General features: G+C 42.6%; 5 protein-coding genes across 10 annotated transcripts; 1 reads left to right on the top strand and 4 right to left on the bottom strand.

The window, feature by feature from the left end:
• The first annotated feature begins 416 nt into the window (after positions 1-416).
• dnajc8 (DnaJ (Hsp40) homolog, subfamily C, member 8) lies at positions 417-3,717 on the top strand. Its single transcript, XM_086193800.1, has 9 exons — positions 417-565; positions 1,059-1,160; positions 1,642-1,698; positions 2,170-2,236; positions 2,345-2,439; positions 2,529-2,600; positions 2,736-2,827; positions 3,115-3,190; positions 3,294-3,717. Exons 1-9 carry the CDS (start codon positions 494-496, stop codon positions 3,411-3,413), a joined length of 753 nt encoding a protein of 250 aa, XP_086049926.1. The 5' UTR covers positions 417-493; the 3' UTR covers positions 3,414-3,717.
• On the bottom strand, positions 3,263-6,958 carry LOC147240711 (uncharacterized). Of its 2 annotated transcripts, none has more exons than XM_086193802.1 (4): positions 6,738-6,958; positions 5,032-5,323; positions 4,676-4,763; positions 3,263-4,586 (listed from the first exon to the last, which is right to left on the bottom strand). In XM_086193802.1, the coding sequence occupies exons 2-4, from the start codon at positions 5,256-5,258 to the stop codon at positions 4,437-4,439; spliced, it is 465 nt and encodes a 154-aa protein (XP_086049928.1). In that variant the 5' UTR covers positions 5,259-5,323; positions 6,738-6,958; the 3' UTR covers positions 3,263-4,436. The 2 variants fall into 2 exon arrangements, with proteins under 2 accessions (XP_086049928.1, XP_086049927.1); XM_086193801.1 differs by lacking the exon at positions 6,738-6,958 and adding an exon at positions 5,435-5,595 and having other exon boundaries at positions 3,266-4,586.
• An 82-nt stretch (positions 6,959-7,040) lies between these two features.
• Positions 7,041-16,514, bottom strand: clk2a (CDC-like kinase 2a). Its single transcript, XM_086193799.1, has 13 exons — positions 16,356-16,514; positions 15,150-15,349; positions 14,162-14,453; positions 12,966-13,056; positions 12,056-12,122; positions 11,480-11,596; positions 11,002-11,168; positions 10,418-10,512; positions 10,148-10,277; positions 9,605-9,687; positions 8,894-8,973; positions 8,722-8,812; positions 7,041-8,557 (listed from the first exon to the last, which is right to left on the bottom strand). The coding sequence occupies exons 2-13, from the start codon at positions 15,347-15,349 to the stop codon at positions 8,369-8,371; spliced, it is 1,602 nt and encodes a 533-aa protein (XP_086049925.1). The 5' UTR covers positions 16,356-16,514; the 3' UTR covers positions 7,041-8,368.
• A 273-nt stretch (positions 16,515-16,787) lies between these two features.
• On the bottom strand, positions 16,788-21,743 carry LOC147240709 (histone-lysine N-methyltransferase SETDB1-B-like). 3 transcript variants are annotated; one of them, XM_086193796.1, is made up of 10 exons: positions 21,577-21,743; positions 20,675-20,846; positions 20,144-20,247; positions 19,592-20,023; positions 19,125-19,286; positions 18,830-19,031; positions 18,585-18,658; positions 17,677-17,867; positions 17,363-17,477; positions 16,788-17,258 (listed from the first exon to the last, which is right to left on the bottom strand). In XM_086193796.1, exons 1-10 carry the CDS (start codon positions 21,740-21,742, stop codon positions 17,239-17,241), a joined length of 1,638 nt encoding a protein of 545 aa, XP_086049922.1. In that variant the 5' UTR covers position 21,743; the 3' UTR covers positions 16,788-17,238. The 3 variants fall into 3 exon arrangements, with proteins under 3 accessions (XP_086049922.1, XP_086049923.1, XP_086049924.1); XM_086193797.1 differs by lacking the exon at positions 21,577-21,743 and adding an exon at positions 21,188-21,515; XM_086193798.1 differs by lacking the exon at positions 21,577-21,743 and adding an exon at positions 21,121-21,286.
• A 791-nt stretch (positions 21,744-22,534) lies between these two features.
• Positions 22,535-27,742, bottom strand: LOC147240708 (histone-lysine N-methyltransferase SETDB1-B-like). 3 transcript variants are annotated; one of them, XM_086192977.1, is made up of 9 exons: positions 27,618-27,664; positions 26,831-26,945; positions 26,017-26,133; positions 25,573-25,890; positions 25,127-25,294; positions 24,769-24,967; positions 24,565-24,638; positions 23,778-23,968; positions 22,535-23,689 (listed from the first exon to the last, which is right to left on the bottom strand). In XM_086192977.1, coding segments are annotated over exons 2-9 (1,173 nt in total). In that variant the 5' UTR covers positions 26,832-26,945; positions 27,618-27,664; the 3' UTR covers positions 22,535-23,584. The 3 variants fall into 3 exon arrangements, with proteins under 3 accessions (XP_086049103.1, XP_086049105.1, XP_086049104.1); XM_086192979.1 differs by lacking the exons at positions 26,831-26,945; positions 27,618-27,664 and adding an exon at positions 27,371-27,605; XM_086192978.1 differs by lacking the exon at positions 26,831-26,945 and having other exon boundaries at positions 22,536-23,689; positions 27,618-27,742.
• Between the last annotated feature and the right edge of the window lie 158 nt (positions 27,743-27,900).

Raw genomic sequence — 27,900 nt, 5'->3', positions numbered from 1 at the left:
GAAAAAGTGTAGTTAGCTGTTTCTGGTAATGCCTGGCGTTGATTTAGAGGCTTAAAGTCACATGGAAAAGGAGGATGTGAAATTCACCTTAAAACAATTAGATTGCAAGCAATACAGTTTCAAGTTTTAAAAAATTGGGGGTTTTTTTTTCTTCTCGACACTCCAAGTCACAATGTAGAAAATGGATGTTTAAAATGCACGTGAACTATCCCTTACATGTAAAATATGTATAATAGTACTAACGTGTATTCGGAAGGTGTGCAGTAGTTGTGTAGTTCAACCTTACACTGACTTCATAGTCGGAACAAAAGGAGTAAATAGTTGTCGAGTTTTTTTTTTATTGTATTGTTGAGTAGTTTACCTATTTCCTGTATATTATTGAAAACAATTTCTGACCGCCTTACACTCTAATGACACTTTTTTCTAGCAAACGATTAAATATAGTCACTTGTGGTCACGTGACGCTAATTCGTCATACGTAAAGCAGGGCAAGATGGCGGCCACCGGAGGAGAGCCTTCCACTCAGACTGTGTCGGATGAATTATTTCAAAACTTTTACACGGAGGTATGAGGAAACCCAGGTGCAATTGAGTATCTTCACCCATGTTTCGCTGGGTGTACCTCGGCTGGGTTTGGGTCTACACCGGTGCGTGAGTTGCCCCCCGGGAGGCCCCGCAGAGATGTTAGCATCAGTTTACCAGTGGAAGCTAACGTTTACTGGCATGTTTTGTGGACATTCTTTATGCCAACTGTCGCCATGGCTTTTATTTTCCTCCTATGAACCACCGCAAGTCCTATGCACCAACACTGAATCACATCAGTCATTGATCGGAGGGACGTATCAGCCTCCTTTGAAAGACCAATGCTTGTTGTACATGTGAACATTTGAAGCTCCAGGGAAGCTGTAGAGCAACATTGTGCTTCATCGTATTTCATTCAACCTCTGAATATCGACTGTATTTAAAAATGCAGTTTGTATTCTCTTGATGAACCCAAATGCCGGGTGTTTGACCGAAGTGACTTGTAATTTGATATTTATTTATTTGTATTATTGACAGGTGAAGCAGATCGAGAAGAGAGATTCTGTGTTAACCTCCAAGCAACAGATCGACCGGCTGCTCAGGCCTGGCTCCTCCTACTTTAATCTCAACCCCTTTGAGGTAAACACTGCGCATCCATCAAGTATTTGGTCAACCGCTTAGACGATTTACTGAGTAGTATTTCACATTATATATGCCCAAAATTTAAGAGCCCCAAACAGTGTTAAAATGTCTTCATTTAAATGTATAAAATGGGTACAAATCAAGCTGCTATTTAGCTTCTGAGCAGCAGTTAAAATTGAGCTCAACTAAATTGATGTCGTTCTGAGAAATGAATCAGTTCTGTTTACAGTACATAGGGAATTCTCAGTGTTTGGGCTTGGATTGACAGCATAAGAAATGATAACTAGGGCGCAATGAAACCAAATTTGATTAAAATGAGCAAAGATGGTGCTGCACAGATACTGGATATGACACAGTTATTAGTAGATAAATAAGAGAAATCGCACAACTAAAATGATCATTTTGATTTTAAAAAGGCTCTTATTTAGGGGGGGGGGGGGGAGAGACACCATTAAAAATGTTCACCCCATTGTTTCAGGTGCTGCAAATTGACCCAGACGCAACAGATGATGAACTAAAGAAAAGATTTCGCGCGGTAAGCAAAACGTCTTGCATGTGTCAAAGAGCGGCTTCCCTCATTATGTGCCATTTGAAATTTCCTTGGGGAATTTAAGGGAACAAAAAAAAAAGTTTACTAACAATAGCAAAGCGTCCACTCTGAAACTCTCGGGCTTGTCGTTCTGTGCAGTTTTGTAAGCGTACAGTTTTTTGCTGCTGTTAGCAGTCGGTCTCCATTAGCTTCAAGTTAAACTATGAAGCCGATGGTTTCTGAATTCTGGAGTAACCAAGACGTCATGCAGTGAGGCAAACATCTTCGTGAGGCACTCGGTCGTGAGTGAGTAGTGACTGAAAGGCAAATGACACTTTTCTGAGAGGGGAAATACGGCTTTAAACGTTTTGTTTTATTTTGAAGAGACATTCTTTACTGATATCTGTCATGCAGCAACAGCATCAGGATGTTTTGTTGTTTTCTAATTCGGAATCTCGCCTGTCTTTCACTGTGCAGTTGTCCATTTTGGTCCATCCTGACAAAAATCAAGACGATGCAGACAGAGCACAGAAAGCCTTCGAAGGTAGAAATGTTACATTCCATTGTGGTGCTCCAGTCACATGCAGGCATAATCGTGTGTCTGGGCGTCTCCTTCGAGCTAACGCCGTGAGTAAAATGTTTCCTGTTCTAGCTGTGGACAAGGCGTACAAACTCCTACTGGACCCGGAACAGAAGAAGAGAGCTTTAGATGTGATTCAAGCAGGAAAGGAATACGTGGAGCATATGGTGAGCGGCCGCCATCTCCCCTCACCTCAGCCAACAATATATGCATCCGCGCTCGCTCCCTAACGTTTGATTTCCTGTGGTTGTAACAGATAAAAGAAAAGAGGAAACAGTTGAAGAAGGACGGGAAACCACAGGATGTGGAGGAGGACGATCCCGAAGTGGTAAGTCCAAGTGGGATGTTGCCTGACGTTTCCATTTTAAATTCACATTTTCAGTTTCTGGATTTGAGCCCAATGTTAGCGGTGATGAAGCAGACCTGGAACAGCTGCACAATCAATGTTCAACCTGTTTTCCAGTTCAAGCAAGCCGTGTACAAGCAGACCATGAAGCTGTTTGCAGAACTCGCAATCAAGAGGAAGGAAAGGGAAGCAAAGGAGATGCATGAAAGGTAGATGACATGTAGAGCATGTTATTCTACAGGCTAAGCTAGCAGTTAGCATCGGCATGGGTTCCCTCGACCTAAAGTCAACAGAACTTTTACATTGCTTTGTTTTTTTGTTGATGTCGTCGTTTGTTTTTTTTGCTGAAATTCAGCTATGGAAAGCAAAACCATTTTATCAACAAAAAACTACAAGGCCCACTTATGACCAGGAAGGATAGAAATCCTTCTGGGGTATCGTTTTTGAAACAGTTATTTTATTCAGGGTCTCTTGATTTTATTCATTCTTTCCTCAGGAAAAGGGCAAGAGAGGAGGAAATTGAGGCAGCAGAGAAAGCAAAGCGGGAGAGAGAATGGCAGAAAAACTTTGAGGTGCAGCATATTTTTATTATGTTACTGATAATAAACATCAAAACACATTCGCTTCGTTTGGGTTCTTGGTGAAACGAGTCCTTTTCAACATGTCTGTCCTCAGGAAACCAGGGACGGCCGTGTGGACAGTTGGAGGAACTTCCAGGCTAAAGGCAAGAGTAAGGAGAAGAAGAACCGGTCCTTCCTCAAACCCCCAAAAGTAAAGATGGAACAGAGAGAGTGATGCTGGAAATATGGACTTCACTAAATTAAAACCAGTGTTTTCAACACACCCAGATCTGTGTATCCCCACCCTGTCGTCCGCCGTCAGCAGCATAGTCGTCATCACAGTTGGACAAACGTAGTTTTGTACTCTGTTTTCTAATGCGCATCCTCATGATCCCGACCCTGAGGTTGCACCCGGCTCGTGTTTGAGAGACAAAAGTGATGCATCTTCCTCTTAGGTTAATGTCGAAATGTGGTGGCCGTTGATTTTTGTTCTTTATTTTTTAAAATACAAAATAAAACTTTTGTCTTAAACAAGCCAATATTACTGTGGTGTCTAAACTTTGCTGAGAAGAATTTGTAGATAAACACAAGTCGATATGCCATGTAGGGCCCGTGACCTGGATTTTGAGGGTGGATCCTGATACTTGGGGAGTAAAATTACCATCTGTTAACTGATATTCTTTACATATTAAGAAAAGCTGTCAGTAAAATGTACTTTGAAGTAGCATTTGTGTAAATATTGATGAAAAACGGTTCATTTGAGTTCATTTATTCATTCTCATGTACATGGTTGCCGCATTTTAATACCAGAGCATATTGTAATTACACAGTTACTAGTCTTAAAACGATCTCACATTTTAGAAAGTTTAATACAAGAGCCGAGATATACGCCGATATCTGTTAAGGCCAGGATGGGCCGATAGTGCTGTCTGATCTAGTGGCTATAACGTCTATGCTGTCTGTGTCTGTACAGGCAGACAGTTGGCAGAATGTTCTACAGCAGATGTCAGTGTCTATTTTTGTTTTCCACAAAGACAGTTCAATTACAGAAACTGCAAAAATGGAAACCTTTCTAAAATAAATAAAGACAGTACAACAAACGTTTACAATTCCAACTTTTCTTGGTTGTCAAACCAACTCCAATCACCCTCTTCTTCCACGAGTCCTTTATCCTGCATGTCTCGCTGGTAAAGTCTCCTTGCTGAGAGATCCTCAACCCCCGAGATCACGTGAACAGTCCTGACTGTCCTTGAACGGCTCACATTACTTTGCACTGATCTCCGCCAGCAGCAGAAGCAGTGACAGAAGACCCACTCGTGCCTCCAGTAAGTCCGTCCAGACTGAGGCCTTGGAACGCTCCGAAGAAAGATTCATCCTTTACTGCTGCCGGTTTCCTGGCAGTGGTGGTCTGTCAAATAAGAGCAAATAAAAGAATATTGGATGTGTGCGCCCACCATGAAAAAAACAAGCCGTATGTAGTATTTGGTGTTCTCATACCCGTGGAAGGCAGTGGTGGCTCCTGAAGTGAGTTTTTCTGACGGATCTCTCTGCGTTCTTCTTGGCTAGGATGGCCTGCTGTCGTTTCCTTTTTAGCAAACAGCACAAAGCAGCATGAGGCGAAGCACATGGACAAGCAGCTTAGTCATGTGAGCAGAGACCTCATTAAGATGAGACTGTCCTAGCAGGTGTCTCAGCTGGACACCCAGACAGACTTGTACAGTTCCTCAATGCCTAAACTGTTACTAGAAACAAATGCAGTAGCTTCATTCACAGCAACATAGTAGCACCCTCCTACGTCAGGCTGTCTGGTGCTCCTACAGTGAAAAATGTCAAATTATTTTTAGCCACTCCACCTCTCTTTCTTCAGCTCAGTCTGGTACACTCGGAGCCAGGAGTCTGGAACTTTCTGGCTGCTGCAGGGAAGACTTCTCCTCCTACTGATGCTCTTCCTGCGCGTGAAGCTGTTTCTGCGGATGGACTGGCTCGTCTTGGACCCCCTTCGGGTGGAGGTCTTTTTTCCAGACATACAGCTGCTGGTGAATTGCTTCAAGGGGGCACCCAGAGACATGATGGAATCCATTCCAGCTGGTTGTTGATGTCTCGGTTGTGTCTGAGCTCAGGACAAAATTGGTCTTAAGTGTTAACCTGTAGATGCAGAGCGAAAATGTCATGCGATCTTATTTCCAGAGGCCATCACAAACATAAGAAAGAGCAGCTTAACACAAACTACTGGGCAACAAAGACACAAATACACACTTGCAAGTAGTTCCTCCTGTAGACCAGAACACTGTTGGTGTCATTTATCGAAGCTGCAAAGTCCAGAATCCATTTGTGGCGTTGCAGCCCATCCAGTACTCCTGTGTAGACTTCACTTGTAAAGCTCTGCTCTGTCACTGTCTGCTCTTATCAGCCTCTGACTGATGACCTCTACACTTCTTAAACAAGATTAGGTGACGACGAGAGAGCCGTTTATCTCATTAACAGAAAAGAAGAACATGAGCAGGCGAACAGCCGCTTGTTTACTACTAAAATTGCTCATAATTAGCGCCATGTTTAACAGCAGGGGGAGAGGGTGAATGGGAGGGCCGTATACTAAAGGTCAAAAGGTCTTGAGAGAGAAGAGTTTAGGTTTAGGTGACAGGTGTTGTGATGGTTGGATGACGCAGCATCAGAGAGGAGGTTCAACAGATGGGGCTGACAGAGTGGAGGGAAAAAAGGAAGGTATCCTATTTGCATCATGGAAGGCTCACCTTTGACCCCTCATACAGATGGAGGCTTCTTCATTGACTGGAGGAGAGTATCTGACGTGAATGACTCAGTTGTGTCATTCATTGATTTCGAGCCTGCAGCGGCACAGCAGCAATCCCTCGACTCATATGTTTGTCACTGACTTCAGAGGCTCACTGAACAAGGATCCTCCAGAGGTTTATAAAGCCCTCTGACACACACACACACACACACACACCTCGTCACCCTGTCACATACATATTAGCTGAGAGGGGCAACATGTATCCCTGCACCAATGGTGAAGGCATCAGGAGCGATTACTGGTTCATGTCTTGTTTAAGGACACTTCCATGTGAACTTTGGAGGAGCCAGGGATCGAACCCGTAACCCTCTGATCACTTGACGGCCACTCCACCACCCGAGCCACCCCCGGACGTGCTTTCTGAGTTTTTCACGACGATTTTAAGAAGAATATTCAGGGTTCTCGTGCGGTTATACTGCCGTTTTCATTAACAGCTTCCCTCCATGTGAGTTGAGGTACTACAGAATCATGCATACATGAGATTTTCACACCAATGATTCAGATCTTCCACTGCTGTCTCAAATTAACTCAGAAACAATGAGGTTTTCACTTGTAGTATTTCTTAGACACATGGTCAAAATAAACAGTGGTAAACCGAGTACCCTGCTTCACTCCAGAATAAAACCCTGTAAATCACAAAGCTGAGAGATCCATCTATTAATAACCACCAAAGGAAGAATGGAATTAGGGAATGAGGTCGCAGTCAACAGTAAACCTGCATTTTTCTTTCCAACAGATGGGGAAGCTTACCTGGACCTGATACACCTGTTAGAGCTTCATTCTCTTCCTGTCCCCGTCACGCTGTCCAGCAGGGAAGCTGCTCGGCTTAGCGGGCCAATGACAGGGCGGCGGTAGCAAAAATAAATGCTTAAATAATATATTTAAATTGGTGACATCACAATTATTGTATTCATTTTCAAAATGAGTGACACACCATCTTGTTTCGGTAAGAGGTGCAGCCGTGTTGATCGTGAGCTAAGACTCGGGCGCAGCCATGCAGTTAAAGAGTGAACGCCTCCTTTAAGCTTCCAGACAGTGACACTGACCACCGTAAGCCTTTGGAAAGGAGGACTTAACTTTAATTCTACACAATCATACATATATACAGTTTTATACGCTTTTAATTTCATACAAAAAAAACAAACCCAAAACAACAAAATCATGTACAGATGGGGGGTGGGGAGGGTGTAGTAGGAAAAAAATGACCTATTTGAAACCCAGAAAAAAAACCCAACCCACACAAATAAATAAATACTGTCGACAGGCGTGTGTGTGTGTGGCTCGTTGGGACACAACCAGGAGCTGTGCTTCACCTCGATGAAGGTGTGACATCACACACGGAAGGAAAAAAAAAAAAAAAGGCAGTTCATGTTGGGAGAAAAACAAATGGCAGAATGTTCTACGAACTAGGCTGAAAACATAAACATGACCCCGTCCCCTCGTCCACACACGCACACACAAACACACCCTCTCACACAGACGCACACTCAGTTTTGCATACTGTAACAAACATTCCTATCAATGAGACAGTCTACAGACGTCGGTGTGTGTGGAGTGTACATCTACATCTCATCGGCGAATAATAAAGGCCGATCAATATCTGATGAGGACCAGATATGAAGGGCGACAGTCTCCATATATGGGATTATCTTTTTATACATAGAAAAAAAAAATAAGAAAAACAATACAGTGCAAGTGCTCTTTTAGCGTAAAACGTAAACAAGTATTTGACACACTTGCGATTTGCATTGTTTGTTTTTGGAAAGGTGTCCCCCTTGTTTAGTTTGCTCTCTTCGATCATAGTTTCCCAGAAAATACGATATTAGATTTGATGATTTGCTGACGTGTGTTTATCTGTGGCAGAGGACTCACAGCTCCATCTCCTCTTCACTGTCTTTCTTAAACACCTCTAGTCCAGAACCGTTGTATGACCGACTCATGTAGTGCTTAATTCCTCCAAAAAAAAAAAAAAAGTGTGATTTTATTCACATGCTGATAAAAATAATTGAGGGACGGAAGGAAGGGAGAGAGGAGGGTCAAAAAGGAAGACGAGAGCTGCATAGAGGGCTACTTTGGGTACACAAAAACGTCCTTTAAGGTTTTTGTCCTCTTGAGACTTTGACCACCAAAAGCCTTAAAGGACTCATTCAACTCTTCTCGGGCCTTGGTGGGTTATTTTGGTCTCTGCAGCAAAAAGGGGCCTCTTGTGGCTGCAGAGGTGGACACATGAGAGGCGGGGTGGAGGGGCGAGAAGGTATAAAGTGTTCATGCTTCCAATGACGAACGGCAGAAAACATCCAAAGCCCCACTTGATCGCAATAGTTCACCTGCTCCACATATAAAAGACTTGATCTGTGTCAATCAGTCTTTAAGGGCTCGTGTCACCGGCTGATGTCCCGGTTGCCCTCCCAGTTCTTGCTGCCTGCTGCTTCACCAATTCCTCCGCTCTCGAAGAACGGGTGCTTTAGGGAGTCCGCCAGCGCCAGCCTCTTGGTAGGCTCGTACTCCAACATGCTTTCAATGAGGTCAAACAACTGGTGGTGTTCCTCTGCCTCCGACAGCAAGTATCTCTGGTAGGTGGGGAAGAGAAACGGACAAACAGATGAAGGGATATATTCAGGAGGTCAAGAAATGAGCTGCAGTGTCAAAACAAGAGACGGAATTGTTCTGCCGCTATGACGGCATTATTTTTGGGCCTACGCATTCCATTCCCTCTTCCCATCCACGCTCTCACCCGCAAGGGTTTACAGTTTTCTCTGACGTATTTGCCCGCTGACGAGCTCTCGTCCCAGTCCAGACGGCCACGGTAGAAATATTTCTGCTTCCTGAGAGGGGAAGGAGATCGTTCGTTAGAAATGAGTGGACACCGGTCTACCTACAATCATCATGTCGAGCTGCGTCCTCACCTTGTCTTACGGATCATCCTCGAGGGCACCGGACCCAGGATCCTCTCCATCATGGCCAAATGCTCTCTGTTGTCATGAGTCTGAGAGGAAGAGGAACAGTTGAACTAAAACAAACACAGCTCAGCATGAGAGAAGCAACAGAGAAAGATACTCTTTGAAAGCGATCCGATTCAGGCCCGTATTTATCAACAGAAATGCAGAATAAAGATTCCAAATCTTTCGGTGGCATCTCATGATAGTTTTTGTCGTGATAATCTAAAAAGGCAATATGAGAATGGTACCCTTTTTTTTGCCACAAGTCACCCAGCATGCAGCCATGAGAGCTGTGCAAACATAAACATTCATCCAAAAGCCTAACGCTTCATCTTTGCAATCATAAAACACTCCACGTTATCAAACGAGTATAGTTGTACAACTGCAAGCACAACTATAGCAGGATGATATTCATGAGGACTTGTAACCAGCTCGTTTATTCGTCGTCTCATAGCAATAATTGGGTCCAAACTGTCCCTTCTATTCACCCGTCTTTAGCTAAACATCTCCAGTGGGACAGAGCAGAGCTATGGAGCATTCCTGCGCTTCCCAACCACTCCGATATCAGATATCAATGATTCGGCCATGTGTGGTGAACATAAATCCTGTCATTCTCCTCATCTTCATAAAGTCACATGTAAAAGCCTGAATGATGGCAGCAGTCACGTGACACAGTACCTGGAACAAGGTGAAGCCCAGGTAGTACTCAAACAGGATACAGCCGATGCTCCACACGTCACACGGGTGGCTCCACCCCAGCTCTGAGGAACCAAACATGTGATGAACACAGATGAAAAAGGAAAAAGCATCAGACAGTGAGAGAGCACCACAACTGTGGCGGTGCTTACTGAGATGACTCACTGACAGAGCCATGTCAAACAAAATCTGATTAATAAGACAGTAACATGTACCATTATGCTAATTCATCGATTAGTCTTCAGCTATGGTATCACCTCATCTCCTCCAGAAGAAGGCAAGCTACAGTTCTGCTCAGAGGAATCAGGGTGGGGATGCTGAACTTGCTGCAACTTGTAGAACTCAGCCTGTTTCTACAAGCACTTACAAGCCGAGTAGCAATAACAACAGAGCTGGCACAGCTGATCAGGCTGATCTCCACCCTGATGTCCCTCATAAGTATTAGGATATTAAATCATCTTACAATGTTACACAAATACAGTGACTTCAGTGTTTCTGTTACCTGAAGGCTTTAGTCATCCTCACCTAGTATGACCTCCGGGGCACGGTAATGTCGTGTAGACACAATGGTGCTGTGATGTTCGTGGTCAAAAGTGGCGCTGCCGAAGTCCACCACACGTACTGCCGTGCTCTTAACCGTCCGCTCCTCTCGCTTCTGCCAGAGAGGAAATACAAATGGTTCTCAAGTGTTTTATCTTCAATTTCTGATTCCTCAACAAATTATTATACAAATCCTGTCTGTGAGTAAAGGAAGGCTGCGATTGTATTATTCCTTCTGTTATCACTGCATCTTACCTTCTCTACGTTGTAGGACATCGTGAAGTCTGAGTTGACGAACAGGATGTTCTCGGGTTTTAGGTCTGTGTGTGTCAGCTTATTGTCATGGAGAACTACAGAGGGGAAGACAAACATGTGTAACGGCTTCTCTGGGGTCCCGCGTTTCATCATTTCATGATCAGATCACATCTATACATGCAAAAATGGAGGTGAAATATCGAATCAGAATGCAATTACAACATTTAAATAGCCAGAAAGATATCGACACAATAGATAGATAGGTGTTGATATTTGGGAAATTTAAGAAGAAAATGCAACTGGTAGTTTTTTAACATCAAACACCGATTGCCACAGTTCTCTGGGTGATCTTATGATCTATAATTCGCTCATATGATGTCAGGTAGTCAACCACTAATTCCGTTCCAGCCAAACTACACACAGGCAACTGAAACACTACGCTAAAAGATACAACAACCACATCTGGAGCGCTTTATCATGCCACTTCCTTTTATGATTTATCAGTATTTACACGGTACTATTTTAAAGTTTTTGAAGTAGCGAAATGAAAAGAAAAAAAAAAAAAGGAGATAAAATGAACTTACACTTTACGGCGAGGCAGATCTGGTAGGCCATGTGCCTGACCTGACCAATAGAGTAAGGAAGGTAGTTGTTTTCCTTCAGGAAGTCGAAGGTGCTGAGAGCCAGCAGCTCAAAGGAGATGCACATGTGACCGTGGTAGTCGAACCAGTCGTACATCTGTACACACAAGCTGAAAGACACACAGGATACGGGAGGTTTGATGATGAGAAACAGCTTGAGCAAACAGCTTCGTAGTCACTGACATACAATACGTTCTTAGACACGCAACCTTCTAACAAGGTGTTTGTCACTGTTACAATGACCAGTTAGCATTGAATAATTTAAGTGGACAACTAGCAGCATCCAGGTGAAGGCTGGTTTCTGACTCAACCTTCTAACATGTCAAAATCTGGACAGTTGCTCTGATTCAAACCGGACAACTTGCGTTTCTTATTTCTCCTTGAATACCAGAAAAGTCACAGGCATTTTGCCGCAACTCACAATTTGTTATCAGGATCCTTCTCGTTGATCTTCTCTAGTACGTTGATCTCGAGGCGAGCCGCTTCCTTGTACTTCTCCACATTCTTGATTATCTTAAGAGCGACGTGAGCTCCTCCCCTGTTGAAAGCAACGGGACAAAAAGGTTCAGCCAAACAGAGTCAACGCGTTTCACGTGCAAACATCCTCCAGAGAAAGCCCCGACTCCGACACCGAGCACCACAGTGACATGAATTAACTTTACATCTAATAAAATATATATATTTATTATGTTTGCAATTTTCTGATATCACTATCAGTAAAACTTGGGGGAAAATGAGGAAAGCTTTTTTTTGGAGTAAGCACCTTCTTTAATAACACTTCAGTTAGTTAACAGAAGTGAATCTGTGTCCTTCCAAGCAGTGCTCATACACTTTACATCTTCAACACACAGCCTTGCTTTCAGAGCAAATATCCCTGACCATGCATTCTCTGCTCCCCACACATAAATCAGAGTAAGTGGTTATTCCCAGCATGGGGTCTTCGAAATAGGACCCCAGAGCCTGACAGCTGTTGTTTTACATCTTCACTGACACACACCTGCGATGGTCGACACACTGCATCACCCTCCCGAAGGTGCCTTCCCCCAATGTGCTGACAATCTCGTCTGAAACACAACACAGAGAGAAAAAAGAAAAGAGAGAGACAGCGGGGGGGAGAGAGAACAGGAGAATTAGACATGTGGACTCCAGCACGAACACATACTGCAAAAGTGTAGATCGGCGTATCAACGCCAGCGCCCATCTCCTTTTCAAATGGCTGCCTATTCAATCTGGCAGGCTGGAAATACTTTCAGATCATCTACGATAATTGAAAGCATATTGCTGTCATACATGTGAAGAGAATAAGGGGGCAGATATAAAGCGCTCCCTTCAGTTGATGACCAATTTGCAGCCATCGAAAATGTGGGCATATCCCCAAAAAACTGGAGATACTGGAAAAAAATAATTTTCTACTGAACAACAAACAAAAAAGTTACATGTATACGCATTGTGTCTATGTAGCCAATGTGTGCTGGTTGTATTAGTCTTAACGAAGACAGACTAAATAGGTGATAAGGAAACACATGTGACGCTCATCGTGGGAAATATCTAGCTTGTATTACAGATTTCCAACTGCAGCTGATTTTTAGACTAAAACACAACAAAACCAAACAGCTTCAAGTGAGATTCTAGGTTTGGAAAAGTCAAATAACCTGAGAAAATGCTCCACAACTTAAAATCCTAGAACGAAAAGCAGAAAGTAACTAAAGTCCCTCTCAAAATTTTCAGCATTCTTGCAATCCACCCTGCTATTTCAGCTAGAGCGAAGAGCATTCTAGCAGGCATCATCATCATCATCATCATCATCATCATGATCATCATCATCAGGCACTCCCTTGTCATTTAAATGCTCTATGCTTTCATACTCATATGGAGAAGGGTTACGATAGAGTAGTGGCAGTGAGTACATCTCTCTTGCAGGACGTCCCCACTCCGACAGATCAGGTGCCCTTCCTCGTCGTCCCTCACACTCAGTGCCCGCGTCCGGCTGTTGCTCCGCTGTTTTCACACCCAAACCGCCATCAGCAGGTCACGACACAACCAAAGGGAACAGGGGGTTTTCAGGGGCAGCCGCAGCCATGGCGCCAGGCGGCACAGGTAGACGAGGAGGGAGGAGGAGGGTGGTGTTGGTGGTAGTTGTGGTTGTTGGTGGGTTTGGTGGTCATGGGGCGATTCACGCATGACACCACGTGAAGGAAATATATAACGATAGGGATATAGTGCAAGGGAACAAGTCAAAGATCACATGTTGTCCTCTGCTCCTCTCCCCCCTCTACCTTTAAACCACAGCTGCTTACAAACAAGGAAGCAACCGGCATATCCATTCATCAACGCAAAATCCATTCAAGACAGTCATACAACTAATTCAAAGCTTATCAGGTTGACTTTTCAGATTAAAAAAAAAAAAAGATGGAAAATAAAATGATAGGACCATATGTAAAGCAGGGAATATTTACCACCTGCTCGCTGAACTCTACACTCCCCACTACATTTGTGTGGAGAAACAAGCTGCATTTTAATTAATCTAACACGTTAATTGCCAATATCACCAAACAAAACTCTTAAATCCATTTATTCTCAATTTTGCATGGTGTTTGGCAGAACATTTTCACTTTTCAACCTATCTGCACTACAATTAGCTGCCCAACGACTACTTCCAACTGTCAGTATAAATTGCAGTCACAATAAATATAACTTGATAATGGGAAATCCAAAGAGTCGAATGTGAGCGGGTATTATTTCATTTCCAAAGGGAAACAATAAGAAAGTGGGAGTGAGGGTGTATTTCAAGAGCAGCAAGAACGAATTAATCAAAAATCGACAACAATTGTTTGTGTAAAAATGAAAATGCTCTCCCAAATGAATGTCAATTTAAGCAAAACCCACTTAAATAAAAAAAAAACCCTGAATAAAACAAAATCCTTAAGACAGAACAAAAAAAAAAAAAAAATCATAAAGATTGCACTACTTACCAAATCCAGGAGCTGTGAAGAGGAAATGGTTAGAGAAAGCAAGAGACAGGAAGAGCCAAGTGGAGGAGATAGAGATGGACAGAGACAGGATGAGGAGAGCAGAACACAATCTCAGGTCTGGCTGTACTCACCGAGGAGGATGCGCTATAGGACCTGGTTCTACGCCGCCTTCGTTTGTGCTTACGCCTGCTGCCTTTTCGTCGGTATGACTCATCCCGGTCACGTTCCCTTTCGCGGCCGCGCCGGTAGTCGTACATGCTTGGGGAGAAGTCGCGTTGATAGTAATTTTCAGCTGCTCCGTGCGGCTCCCTTTCTCTGTCATGATCGCGTTCTCCATCTCTGCTCGGAGCCAAGTGTCTGTATCCCTCGCAGAATCTTCTGTCAAATGGCCGGTGCTCCGTTGAGCGATTGTCAAAGCTACGACTGAATGAGAGGGCATAATGTTATGTTGGACTACAAAAAAACAAAACAAAGAAGAACAGAACCCTCCAACAACATCACCCTGCAGCCCACCTAATGTGCATTATCTATCTCTTAGTCTGACTTCAAAAAAAGGGAAAGGTTTTGGGTTTGACAGCTTAATATTTAGATTTACATGATTAAGTATTTTGAGATCACTTCGTGAACTGTCACACGGAAGATGCTGGAGTTGGTACTGCGATGTCGTCTCAAAGAAAGACAAAGGATCAACATCATCGTGAGCAACATCAGCAGTTAGCAAAGAGCTGTGAGTTGTGTTAGTTATATTAGCACAATTCAGTGGACTACAGGCATGAATGAGTTATTGTGAACAGGGTGCACCAGAGTAAAAAACCCACACTACAGCACCCTCTATCTACTGGAGTCAGTGGAGAACATGTCTGAATCAAAGTTTGATTCTGAATTCAATCAAGACTCACAACTGAATCAAAAAACCCTCAAGATTCCAATGTCTTCTTTGACTTTACCTCTTCACTCAACCCAAACTGCACAAATACACAATAAGATGCAACGACAGTACGCACTTTCTCCACTAAGGCAGAGTCATTGATAAAGAGCTTCAGAATACTGAAACACATGTACTTGTACGAGCATATTAGATACAAATAAACCCCACCATGCACACACGTACAAACATACCTTCTTGAGCGCACATAACTTCCATCCTGTTGTTGTCTGTGTCCCCGTCCTCTTCTGTCCCGATCTCTGTCTCTATCACTGCTGGAGGAGTAGGAAGGTGACCTTCTGTGCCGGTGTCGACGACCTCTGTCTCTGTAACGGTCATGGTAGCTGCTTCGACTGTCTCTCTCCGAAGACGAATATCGTCTCGTGTGAGGCATCTGGTCGGGATTGAGGAGGGAATCAAAAATAATTGTTTAGAATAATAAAAAGAGAGCAACTATGCAATTTGGCATCTATGTTTATTTAAAAGCCACAGGGAGAAAATGCAGTGAAACATAAAAACCTCTTGCAGGACTCCTGTTGACATTGTTTTTCTTGCCAAGTGTCAAGGTGTGTCTAGTACCACAAAGCTAAAGGTTATTTGATGGAGTGAATAAAATTCAGTTGAATGAAAACAAATTCATTGCATTTGTTGATTTAAGAAAGAGACATGTGGCACTTTGAATTAAACAAAAAATGACGTTAAATTCCACTCACTAGATCACTGTTAGCAGCAAAAAGGGTGTGGGGAGGCTAATGGTCATTTAAATGCATCCAAACACATCAGAAAACAGGTCAACATGTACTCAAGCAACGTTTGCATTGACATACAACTTGTTTTGCAGTCAGTTAATCAAAAAAGTTGCACAGACAACTATTAAAGTGTGCCTAGGCGTGAGTAAAGAGAGGAGTGATAAGCTGCAGGGAGGCGTAGACACATGATCTAAATCAATTCAAACGACCCATTAGTTGACATACCGGTGCTTCAAAGCAACTGTGCACAACAAACACAGGTCGCCAGGTGGCTAGTCATAACTGAAATTACTTCCAACCATGCATTTTAACGTTCAGACAATGCATTAATAATATTGCCGTTAACGTCGTTCCTTGTCGGACACGAAAAGGCATTCGATTTTAACTCAAAACGACCACATTTCCAATAACCAGCATGTTAGTAGTACAAACTTTTATGTTGTATTCGAACCAGCCAGCTAACTGTACCATCGATTAACGTTCCGCAAGTTAGCAAAATCTAGCTAACAACATTAGCTAATGTAAATAATTTGACCGCCATCTTAGCTTCGTTCATCAGCTCGGCAGCTACTTGCGTTAGCTGTTGTGCTAACCTTTTCGTAGGACTGTACCACATACAGCTGCATAAAACAGGTCCTGTGTGACGTTTACCGTTTTAGCAGCGAGGCCTGTACGCTTGTCCCACAAGAAATCCGTGGTGGCGATCCAGGTTTTTTCTTTTTTTTAATCTTGTCTCTCGCTCGATTTTCAAAGCTCCGTGGCTAGCAAGCAGGTAGTTTTTTTTCTTTTCTACCCGTCCTATCCAGGATAGCTAGGTAGGGTTCAGACTAGTGGCGCCCCCTTGCGTCGGAAAAATGGGACTATGCACACAAACTGCCTGTTTCCAGCAGTTGCTGGTATTTAGGTTATAATGCCTTTCAGTCTATATACAATAGGATTGCAGTGATTATACATTTCTAAATAACGTAGACATTTCAGTATCACTTGTGTCCCGTCTAACCTCGGTTGTATGCAGCTTAATGTTCATGTACTACCTTTATATTTTAAGTTGCATGTGGATGAAACATTCTCCTTGACCATGTATAACTTAAGAAACAGTTTATTTAGTTTAACAACAGAACAAAAATAAACTTTACAGAAAAAAATATATACAGTATTTCATTTATTTCACCATTTTTGGAAAGTTTCCTGACAGTTTCCGACCACTCGTGAAGGGTGGGACCTTGGGCGGCACGTATGGGTCCGTCTGTGGAGACGGTGAACCTGCATGTGTCAATCTCACAGCAGGTCATAATGTGGCACTCCCAACTGCTGAATGTTATTTCCAGTAACTAAGTTTGAAAATTGCAAAAGCCATAACACAGATCTGACAAGAACATTTATCATTTTGACTCTCTAAACCAGAACAACCAGAGGTGTACAGGGCGTATTGTCATCTTGAAAAGGCTGAAGACTGAGGGCCTGGTGAGCGACGTTCAGAGGAATCAGTGCTGCGCGATGTTGAAACGCCGTATCCAGGTCTATGGTCCTGTCGCTATGGCGTTTGTGATGGTCCTTAAATAAAAGAGCCAAAAAAAGAGAGATGAGAATATTTAAAATATTAGGAATTGCTCAAATATGACAATAACTGTTTTCAGAATAGGATGAGTTTTATTTACCATGATCTGGAGCCGTTTTCTTTGACGCATCTCTTTGGGACTCTAAATTCTGCTTCAGTTGCATTACGTGCTCCCATCGCATGGAACCACGGTGGATCCATTCCTTAATTCCATTCTGAAAATAAAACACACAATTGGAAAAATAAAGACTCTAATAAGAAAGCTTGACAAAAACTTGATTCCAAATTTGAGAGTGTTTTAGTTGTTGATATTAAATACAAATGTATTTACTGATAGTTGATGCTCTAATCTCCTAGAACACTCATTCGTCCGTTGCCAAAATATTGTGAACAACAATTTGTGACGGCACTGACCTGAAAAACCACCTGTATCAGGCTGGAGTCGAACAGCACAACCCTACAAGGGTGCAGGACTCCTCCTAACTCTGCTCTCAGGATTTCGTCTTTCTTGTACTCGGTGTAAGGAGGACACACCAAGCCTTTCAAGTAGTCCTTCATGAAATTCCTGTGGTTGAGGACTGGAATGTCATCTAAAGGATCAGCCACTGTCACGAAAATACAAGAGACACAAGAAAACAAGTATGAACTTAGGGACCAGGACAACTACCGCAGAATTTCAAGTACTTCAAATCCATATACAAGTATACAAATCCCAACAGTCACTGTTCAGTAAAAGGACAGATTACCACACAGCCTGCTAATCACTACTGATTAGTTAAGACTTAAAAATAATAAACAAATAGAAATCGAATCCAGTTATCAGGCTACTTACAATCAATCTTTATTAATATAAACTTGATAAAACAATCATGAAGCCCAACCAGGATTTTATTCCCCCTCAATTTGAATATCATTGTTAAAAACATCATGTCTGCTTCTAAGTGGGGTTCAACTACTGAAGGGCAAAGGCAACACCGAGGGATGACGCAGGAGCAACCATCACATGGATTTGATGCTTTTTGTCATAAAATCAAACTATGACAGTGATCGGAACCACCGACTATTTGGATCAAATATGAGGTGGAATTGTGTGCGTGTGGCATTCCAGCTCCATCGCATGTTAATTTTGACAGTTTAGCTCACAAACCTGGCAACAAACAAACAAAATTGTGACACACCCAGAATCAGCCAGAAATGCTCATCTAAGTCTCACACACACACACACACACACACACACTGACCGGTACACTTGTTTTTAATCGTGTTGGTGTGTTTACTGAGAGGTGTTTTAATCGCGCTGATGTGAAAACGTCTAAACTCACATGGGAATATCACCAGGTGAAGTGACGGAGAGCTCATATAAACCGGCGTGTGATCGTCCAAGAAGACCAGGAACCTGGAAAAGGGAACAAACCAAACAACTGAGTTTCATTCAGGAAACTGTTTAAGCTTTAACAAAACTTTCACTTTTGGAGATTTTGATTTCTCGAACATATTCATCTATCGTAGCTCTGCAGCGACTAGCGAGATGGAGATTCAAAGACTTCGAGCACACCCGGGAACACACCTGAGGTGGTTCTTTCTGCTGGGCTTCTCTGCAACAATACCAGGGCTGAAATTACAATTGTTATCTCCATGCTCCACCACCACACGGGCGCCGACATGCAGGTTCTCCTCCTTGGGTGCGTTGGCAAACGCAATGTGGTGTCCAGAGACCAGGACCTTCCTTTTATCCTCGAAACCGATCTTGTACTTCATCTTACCGTTATCTGCAAAATTCAAATAACTGTAGTAAGTTGGTCTCCAAACAAAACAACGTGTTGCTGTTGTTATAAAGTATCAGGATTTCAATATCTCCACACCAGTTGTTATTATTTCAATGATTTTCCCCTGTTGCCAGTTGCAGGCCTTCCTCCTGGCCACAACCATCATGTTCACTTTGATCTGTCCCGCTGGCTCTGTGCGGTCCATCGAGACTTCAGAGGATTGAGTCAGAGCCGATCCACTGCACGCGGCCATCGCTTCTGTAAGAAAAACAAAGCAGGTCACTAGTGTGCATTTATAGTTTAAGTAAAAGCTTGAAAAGGGTTTGCTTGAATGTGCTGGCTGGACGTGAGAGCTTCTAGAGTGATGCGGTAAAGATGCGTTGGTGTCACTGAAAAAACTCAAAGACACTCGGATATTTGTTGCAGGAAGTTCTGTGAGACGTACATCAGGTTACATCTGTGAAATACTACTTGAAAACCAGCAAACCATGAAGAGTAATACGTACTCAAGTGTGTAGAATTTGTGTACAGAATTGCCGTTACGGTGTGTGTTTGGCTACTACCTCTGATCTTGACCGGTGCTTTGTTTGCTTTCTTTTTCTTCCTGTTAGTATTTACCGCGCTGGCTTGCTGTGATGATTTCCTTTTATCAGGTTTTCTCCTCTTACTTAACGGAGATGAGACGGAAGGTTCTGAATCACTTATGATCATTTGTGGGTTCATATCAGAACCCAAGCAGCCCGAGGAGCCACGGTCCCTGTCGTGTGTGACAGGTGTTGGTTGAGCTAAAGAGGCTATATCACAATCCGTCAGTCTGTTCAAGACCACCACAGGATTCATATTGAGACTTCGGAAGCTTTGTGGGACCTCCACTCTCTTTAAGGGGGTGCTGTCCAGCTTCTTTGGTAAAGGAGGAGTGGCAGCGTTAGTTGATTGGCAGCTGAGGACTCGGGTCTCTGAGTGAATACACACACGTGAGGTCGACGGCATGTTTCCTAAAGAAAAAAAAAGATAGGACAGGCTAAACTGCGGTTTCCATAGTAACGGAAACGGAATATAACAAACAACAAACACTAACAAAATAATGATTTCTCATTAGTTCACTTCCATCTTACCGTCACCTGAGAGATTATCACTATCATCAGAATCAGTGTGTCTGTACTCCCACCCCAACAAAGCGTAATGTTCCTTCACAATGGCGTCACATGCTGCCACAGACCTGCACAAACCAGAACAAATGATCTGCTGCTTTACTGCTAACTGCTTTAAAAGTCTTTTTTTTAGTACACAAAATAGAAATGGCGCTACGCTGAACAGCACTGGTTTGCGTAGAGTTATGAGACAGAAAGAGAAGATTCAGATTGCTTCTGTAAAAATGATATACGATCAATATAGAGATGAATCAATCAGCACTGGTAAATGTAATAAACAAGCATTTCTATAACAGGAAAATGTGCTAAATAGAGGGTTGAGTATTATTAAAAATTGATATCTGGTAAGTTCATCTGTTCGATTATAACATGGGTCATTACAAACACGTGCACCAACCAAAAAAACCCACCAATATCATGATCAGAAATCAGAAAATCTGCTGCATCAATAATCCTCTGATAACAGAATCCTACAAGAGCAGCGCCACCACTCACTCGATGAGGCTCAGGAGGCTGCACGCTTGTTTGTCTCTCTTTTCCTGCAGGGAGCGCAGGAGCTTGTATTTCTCTGTCACACCTCGGGCCATCAGCCAGATCTCGTTCACCTTCCGCCGGATCCACATCTGGAGCTCCCTCTTGGTCATCTCCGTCTCATCCTCCATGACCACTGAGGCGCGCCGGATTAATAGAATAGAACAGAATGCATTTACTGTCATTGTACGGTCAGATACAACGAAATTGGGGTTCAACTCCGACATAAACATAGATAAGTTTAAAAAAAAGATACTGTACAAGTAAAAAGAAATAATATACAAAGTAAGAAAATAAAACAATGTGCAATGAGGAGAAGAAAAGACAAAAAAAAACAGATTTCCTTGTTTTCAATGTGAAAAGAAAGTTCTAAACTTTTACAGAACAATTTAAATTTCACAATTTACTACTGATATATGTAATTACAGGCGACCCCTCCTATTTAAATGATTGATTTGTCATGGCTGCGGTAGTCACCATATCTGAAGGTGACCGTTGGAAGTGACTGATGTCGAGCCAGAGACGAAAACATTAATCCATTCGGATTTCTCACACTATTGCCGGGTTGCAAATTTTCTGCTGTTGAAGTTTTTATACTTTAGCTGGATTTACTGAGATTACATGTATGGTCGCAACTAGGAGCCATTTCAAAAATATTAAACAAAGGATAATACTTGTTTAACTGTTGAAAATGTAACACAGCTAACAAATAACGGCAGGATGACGACATATACTGCGCTGTATCGGGGGTAACAATATCTGAATACACGAGCAAAAATATTCGGCAACTTCTTATGCTTAAGATTTGTTTTGTTTTTGTTTTTTGTCGTGAAAGTGAAGCAAAGTGTTTAAAGTCTACAGCTCACCTTCTTGAGAGGTTCCCTCCGTTGAGACCGTTGAGTTATGGCGTCTCAGTCTACTTCGCTGGATGTTGTTGCCCTCAGCTGTGATCTGCTCACTGCTGCCCTCCTGTGGCGGTCCTAACCACCAGCTTGTGTCGGCCAGATTGTAGGCAAACGCAAATGTAAACATTAAAAAGATAGAAAAAAAAAGACAACCAGTTGCAGTTTTTTAATTTTAAAATATTATGGCAAAATTTTATATGTAAATTAATTCATAGGAAACCACACTTTATTGCATTTAATAATGAATAAAAACACAAAAACATAGTATTTTCTGCACATAATGAGCACTTCTCCCCTTTGTTATTTCCACCTCACTGAACAAAATATAACTGAGGTTTTTTTAAGCATATTCAATAGACTGTTTGTTGCATGGAGGAAAGTGCAATCAGTTGTCTTCAACACACTCCTGGACTTGCTAAATATCAATATACATTGATTGTGCAGGCCATTGCCAGAATATTCTATTAATTTAAGTAAAAGTAAACAACAGAAATTGAAATGGTAATTAACTTATGAAGGCTTTGGCAGTAAAAAAAATTCCATCGTGAAGAAATAATCACAAATGCTCACTATGAAGAATACTCTGTCAGTGTTATAGGCTAATTCATGGATGCATTCATACATAATATTCACAAGGTCATTGATCATCCAGTCATTTATACCCTTTTTTAGGGGGGGGGATTTGCAATCAAATAGGTTTTCCTTCTTTCTCAATTCAGTTTACGGTCCTTTTACAGAGCTTCAATCCTACATGTTGATGTTTTAGTAGAAAGGTGAGCTAGAAGCAGTTGGGTCATCTTTGCTGCGTCCCAGTGGGAGCTGCAACAACTGCTTAGACTCCTGGATGTGCTGTTTCAAAACATCCATCCATTTTCTACACCGCTTAGCCATTAAGGGTCGGGGGGGGGGCTGGAGCCTATCCCAGCTGACATTGGGTGAGAGGCGGGGTTCACCCTGGACGGGTCGGCGGTCCGTCACAGGGCCTGTTTCAATACAGAGAATTAAATTCACACGAATAAGGAAAAAAAAAATTCAATTGAGCTTCATTTGGATTTATTAACATGTATTGAGAAAATGCTGTGCAAGACAAGGAAACACTGAATGACATAAAAAGGATGAACGAACAAAACAACATAATATAACATAATGATAATTACCCCTGAAGCAATAATGAGTTAAAAGTGCGTATGACTGTTATAGGAATTAGTGCCTTGGTTCAGTAACGCTGGAAAATCTTCTCCAAAATATCAAATACTACTGACATGATTAAAACAAACAGGAAAACAGTCTATTTGAATAACAGAACTAAAGCATGTAAATAATTTTTTTTTTTTAATTTAAAAGGAAAAAAAAAGATCGAATCTTTTTAAATCCACAGAACTTCTATTTGTCACTACCATACTCACATCCTGATCAAGCAAGGACGTTTTCTAGTTGCATGGGTTTTACCACCAATATACAAATTTTCCTCGTTCAGATTTCACGTTACCATTTGTCCTGCTTGTGTTTCTTCTTACACTGATTTTTGTTGTCATCATAATATCATCATCATCTGGCTCACTCAAAAACAAACAGAAAGAAGGACTAAAGAAAGCATAAGCTAATGCTAATAATTGCTTAGTTTGAATACACAACTGCTTGAATAAGCTGCCAAAAGTGGTGAGATGGTTTATACACAGTGTTGGGTGAAATGACTTAACCATGGCGGATGTTGAGGTTTTTTTTTTGTTTGTTTGTTTGTATAATGATGCAGCAATTCAGCAGTAATTGTATTAGCACATTTGTACAACAAATGAATGGGAATCAACCAGATTGGACAAACACTGAACTTGAAACCCTCATGCACACAAATCTCCAAACTGTAAACCTTACTTTTGCCCTAAAATGGTTCTTTTAAAGTTTTCCTCGGCACAGATTTTGCTCTGCAATTCTTTTGTTCCCCAGAGCCGGACTATATTTCACCCGTTCACTATTCAGAGTCATCGCTGTCTTGCTGACTCCTCAGCGCCAAAAACCGGGCCATGTGCGGCAGTCGTATGGAGCCTCGGTGAATCCACTCCGTGTGTTGGTTCTCCTGAGAGCGACATCAAATCTACATTAACATCTGGGCGGGGCAGGACAGTGGGGGGTTCAAAACCACAGCAGCGTTAAATGACACCAACCTGGAACACCACTTGTATCAAGCTGCTGTCGAGCAACTGCACGTCACACTTCTGCTGGACTCCCTCTAACTCCACAGTCAGGCTCTGGCCAGGCTTGTACTGCGTTAAATGGGGGTAAGGCCAGTCCTTTATGTACTGCGTCATGAAAAACCTGTGAGAGCCATCTGGAAGATCGTCTACCGAGTCTGGCACTGCCAAGAAAGGGACAGTATGTTTTATAGTTTACACTTGACGCCCTTTTTGATGTTCATAAAGATTTCTTTCCATTGAACACAGTTTTTTATTGCTGTAAATTTCAGCAAGAATCTTCACCTTCACCTCTTCAGCACCAGCTCAGATAAAACTTCAGATATCTCATTAGAACCGGTCCATGTGACGGGAGTTCAGACCCTTAAAAACGAGAGATGGCCTTGTACCTTGCACCCCGAAACCAGAACAACCAGGATCACCAGGATCTACCAATGTGTGTGTGTGTGTGTGTGTGTGTGTGTGGTTCTTGCTTTTAATGTAGAAAACTTGCAGGATTTAGTGTCTTAAGTTTTTTTCAAACTGAGAAAACAAACTCAAGAGCAACAGAACGATAAGCAGCTCTACAAATGCACATCCCACTGAAATCACGGTGGCAGCGGGGGAACACCGAGTTAAAGCACGAAACCAGAAAAGCCTCTAAATGAATCCCCAGTGACGTCCGTGAAATATCTCTGATGTAAACGTCGCTCCGATATAAAATAAACAGCACATTTTGAGTGAAATGAGTATAAAACAAGTGTGAGACACATCAACTTACACGGTCTGCACACCAGGTGAAGTAAAGGGAGGCCGACGTACATGGGTGTGTGATCGTCCAAAAAGACCAAGAACCTGAAATTGAAACGGTTTCTTTATACAATCAAATTCTCAGCGAGACCTTTGGAATTCTGCCAGTAGATTGCGAGGCATCGTTATTTATAAGAATGCTCTCACTTCAGATTGAGGGATGAGTGCAACTCACCTGAGTCTGTTCTTCCTGCTGGGGAGCTCAGCCAAAATCCCGGGCCTGAACGACTGGTTGTCTACTGACCCGACCACCACGCGGGCGCCAACGTACAGCTGCTCCAGCGTGGGAGTGGAGTCAAAAGCAATGTGATGTCCGGAGACGAGGCTCTTCCCTTTATCCTCAAAACCAACCTTGTACTTCAACCGTCCGTCTTCTGCAAAGTTCATTACCAGAACGTCATTTCGTGTATTTTTCCTTTCTTCAACTGACACTTTTTCAATCTTTGTGTACATCAATCAAGGTTCTCTTTGCCAAGAGACAACACCTTTATTGCTCATGATCCGATTTGCTACCAAAGCGAGTTTTCTCTTACCTTTTGTAACCAGCTGAATGATTTTACCCCGTAGCCATCTCATGCACCTTTTCCTGGCCAGCACAATCATGTCCAGTGTGATCTCTTTCTCTGGCAAGTTAGGACGAACCTTGGTCGTTTCATGAGTACAGTAGGCAAAAGCTGATGAGTCGATTATGGGGGTGTTGTCTGTCAATGGGGGGGGGGGGGGGGAGAGAGAGAATAAAACCTTTAGATGCGGTCAATAGTTGAGTAAATACGTTATGCATGTGCCAACACAGAGATCGAGGTAAGAATTTTCTGCTAATATACAACATCTAAATATCTAAAAACCCAGGCAGGAAAGGGGAGGAGACTTCAAAATGATCCTGGTCTCAAAGGTTCAGTATTTTATTCTGAACTCTGGTTTTCATCTGTGAGTGGAACTGCGGTTCATGCTGGTGTGGGGGTGTTTTCTGAAGAATTACCGTAGTTACTGTTGCTGTTGTTTGATTTTGCTGCTTTTTTCCTGCTGGTTGTTAATGAGAAGTCAGAATCGCTGGAATCATCCTCCGGTTCAAACTGCATGTCGGAATCCGAACTGCTTTGAGATTCGTCTTCGCTGTAGAACTGCTGAGGCGTCGGCGGTCGGAGGGCACTGATCTTATAGTCGGGGAGCCTGTTCAGAACCACCACTGCTTTCTTTATCACATTGAGGGCGTCACAACCGTTTTCCAGTTGTGTCCTCTTGCTGGGAGTTTCACTTGTGGAGGGAACAGATTCACACGGGGAATCCGACATATTATCTGCAGAGAGAGTAAAAAAAAAAAAATCCTCGCTGAAATTGTGGCAGCCAAAATAAAACCAAATACTGAAGCAGAGGTTACTGAGTTCATGAATCCTTCTTTTAGATAGTTTAGATGGACTTTTACCATAATCATCATATTTGTCTTCATCAGATTCCATCTTTCTTTTCCTCTCCACTTTCTCCTCGAACTCTTGCAGCTTTAACGTCCCCGTCTGCCTGATCGTATCCAACTCCATCATCACTGCAACACAGGTCAGGTTCGGAAGGACAAAGCATTTATGCAGGATATCAATCAATATATTTGCCAAATATATCATTTTAATGAGAATTCTTGAGTGAGTTCTAGTCCCGATTCATTCAGAATCTTCCTCCTTGCTTGATGATAAACCACAGCCCTTCACTTCCCTTTCATCAACATCCTAAACAAACTTGACATCCGTCCTGTCACCTCCTCCAGCCATTTCTCCTTCAGTACTTTTTAATAACTTGTACGAGTGGAGAAAAATAAAGAAATTAGCATCATAGGTCAATCAATTTTTGTTTCGTCCTGAATCAACATTTCTATCATTCAATCACTCCCCCTTAGTCTCTGCTTGACACTTGAGCAGTTGTTTATTGCACTGTAACAGAAGAAACAGCAAAGAGTTGAGGTGTCTAACATCAAGTTTGTGTAAAGAAAAGTAATTTAAAAACTCAAGTCGGAAATCCTCCATCTAAGTAGAATTGCAACAGTAAAGAATCTCAATATAAAGTGAATCGGCACATGAGAAAATAAGTGTTTCGTCCAAACTCGAGTGAGATGAAGTAACAAAGTACGAACGAAGTCAGAGCCACAGCACATATACTGCAGTTTCTTCAACAAGAGTACCTAAAGATGTACTCAAATGCAGTACCATCCCTGCCTCTGAGAACGTTACGTGTACAAGTGTATGTCTTACTTTGTATTATCAAATTATCAGACCGCCAGCTGCTGTTGGAGATGAGCCAACGGAGTGAGGCTCCTACCGGTATTTTCTCCAACTATCCTCCCATTATCTTAACAATGCTGATGTCCTTGAGTGTAGCCAGCGCGGGCGGGCGGACGGACACACACACACACACACACACACACACACACACACACACACACACACACACACACACACACACACACGATGTCAGAGCGTCAGAGCCATTTCTTAAAGAATGTAATATAACTTTGTTTGCTGGCAGGCAGGAGGGAGACAGTTCTTACTAAGAAGTTAGGTCTGAGCTCTTCCAGGGCTAAGCTTGTCTGCACATGTAATTCTACCGTGAAGAGTGAATAAACCACTCATAGATTAGGCTTTTATCTCCTGAACCCAGGAGGGTGGGCTCGAACACTGCCGACACAAGAGTTCAAGACACGTCAATCTTGACGCAACGACACGACGCTGTCGAGCTCGGGTTATAATTATAAGCCCTCAGTAACATTTACGCTCAGAGCAAATGTGACTTACCTGCTTGTGTGCACAGATTCTCTCTTTCAAACTCACAAAACGTCGCAAACTCGACAGGGTAAGCAGTTTACAGTCGACGGAGATGCGGCTACATAGCCCCGCTAGCATAACTTACAGCTCAAGGTAATGCTAAAAACAAAGCGCGCTTATTTAATACACGTCTTTGTGATTCTGTGTCACGACTGAAAGCTTGTAATGTATCATACGGATCCGATTACATGAAAAGCACCCGCAACTTACGACTTACATAGTTGTTGAGTCGTTTCCTGCAGCTTTGTTTTGATTAAATGGCGATATGTTGACCGAGCTTCTTCTGCTTATCTTGATTTCTGGTGGGCTACAATGCTTTCAGGTGCATACCGCCCCCTGTAGTATCGGAGTACGTAGGACAGCATTATTTTACCGTAAAACCACAAACGGCCGTGTTTAAAATCGCTTTTGCTCTGATGCAGGGGTGGTCAAAACTGAAACGTAATTGGGGGCTGCAGAACAAAGAAAATCACGTTTATATCATGCAAAAATACTTTTTT

Source organism: Aulostomus chinensis, chromosome 22 (assembly GCF_037954235.1).
Source record: "Aulostomus chinensis isolate RoL2024-O1b breed Wild chromosome 22, RoL_Achi_v1.0, whole genome shotgun sequence".
Lineage (NCBI taxonomy): Eukaryota > Metazoa > Chordata > Actinopteri > Syngnathiformes > Aulostomidae > Aulostomus > Aulostomus chinensis.
The sequence above is the reverse complement of the archived record's forward strand: the minus strand, read 5'-3'. Positions and strand labels throughout refer to the sequence as shown.

Excerpts from the sequence above, each read along its gene's own strand:
- LOC147240711 (XM_086193802.1), bottom strand. The coding sequence starts at position 5,258 with ATGGATTCCATCATGTCTCTGGGTGCCCCCTTGAAGCAATTCACCAGC. Across the intron at positions 4,764-5,031 it reads ACTGAGCTGAAGAAAGAGAG|GAAACGACAGCAGGCCATCC; the intron begins GTGGAGTGGCTA and ends TTTGCTAAAAAG. Across the intron at positions 4,587-4,675 it reads GCCACCACTGCCTTCCACGG|ACCACCACTGCCAGGAAACC; the intron begins GTATGAGAACAC and ends CTTATTTGACAG.
- dnajc8 (XM_086193800.1), top strand. The coding sequence starts at position 494 with ATGGCGGCCACCGGAGGAGAGCCTTCCACTCAGACTGTGTCGGATGAA. Across the intron at positions 1,161-1,641 it reads TTAATCTCAACCCCTTTGAG|GTGCTGCAAATTGACCCAGA; the intron begins GTAAACACTGCG and ends CCATTGTTTCAG. Across the intron at positions 2,601-2,735 it reads AGGAGGACGATCCCGAAGTG|TTCAAGCAAGCCGTGTACAA; the intron begins GTAAGTCCAAGT and ends CCTGTTTTCCAG.
- clk2a (XM_086193799.1), bottom strand. The coding sequence starts at position 15,349 with ATGCCTCACACGAGACGATATTCGTCTTCGGAGAGAGACAGTCGAAGC. Across the intron at positions 12,123-12,965 it reads GGACGTCCTGCAAGAGAGAT|ACGAGATTGTCAGCACATTG; the intron begins GTACTCACTGCC and ends GTTGTGTTTCAG. Across the intron at positions 8,974-9,604 it reads TGGGCTTCACCTTGTTCCAG|ACTCATGACAACAGAGAGCA; the intron begins GTACTGTGTCAC and ends TCTTCCTCTCAG.
- LOC147240708 (XM_086192977.1), bottom strand. Across the intron at positions 25,891-26,016 it reads AGACAAATATGATGATTATG|ATAATATGTCGGATTCCCCG; the intron begins GTAAAAGTCCAT and ends CTCTCTCTGCAG. Across the intron at positions 23,690-23,777 it reads TGATACAAGTGGTGTTCCAG|GAGAACCAACACACGGAGTG; the intron begins GTTGGTGTCATT and ends TGTCGCTCTCAG.
- LOC147240709 (XM_086193796.1), bottom strand. The coding sequence starts at position 21,742 with ATGTTTACATTTGCGTTTGCCTACAATCTGGCCGACACAAGCTGGTGG. Across the intron at positions 18,659-18,829 it reads AGCAGAAAGAACCACCTCAG|GTTCCTGGTCTTCTTGGACG; the intron begins GTGTGTTCCCGG and ends TCCCTTTTCCAG. Across the intron at positions 17,259-17,362 it reads GAAAACGGCTCCAGATCATG|GACCATCACAAACGCCATAG; the intron begins GTAAATAAAACT and ends CTTTTATTTAAG.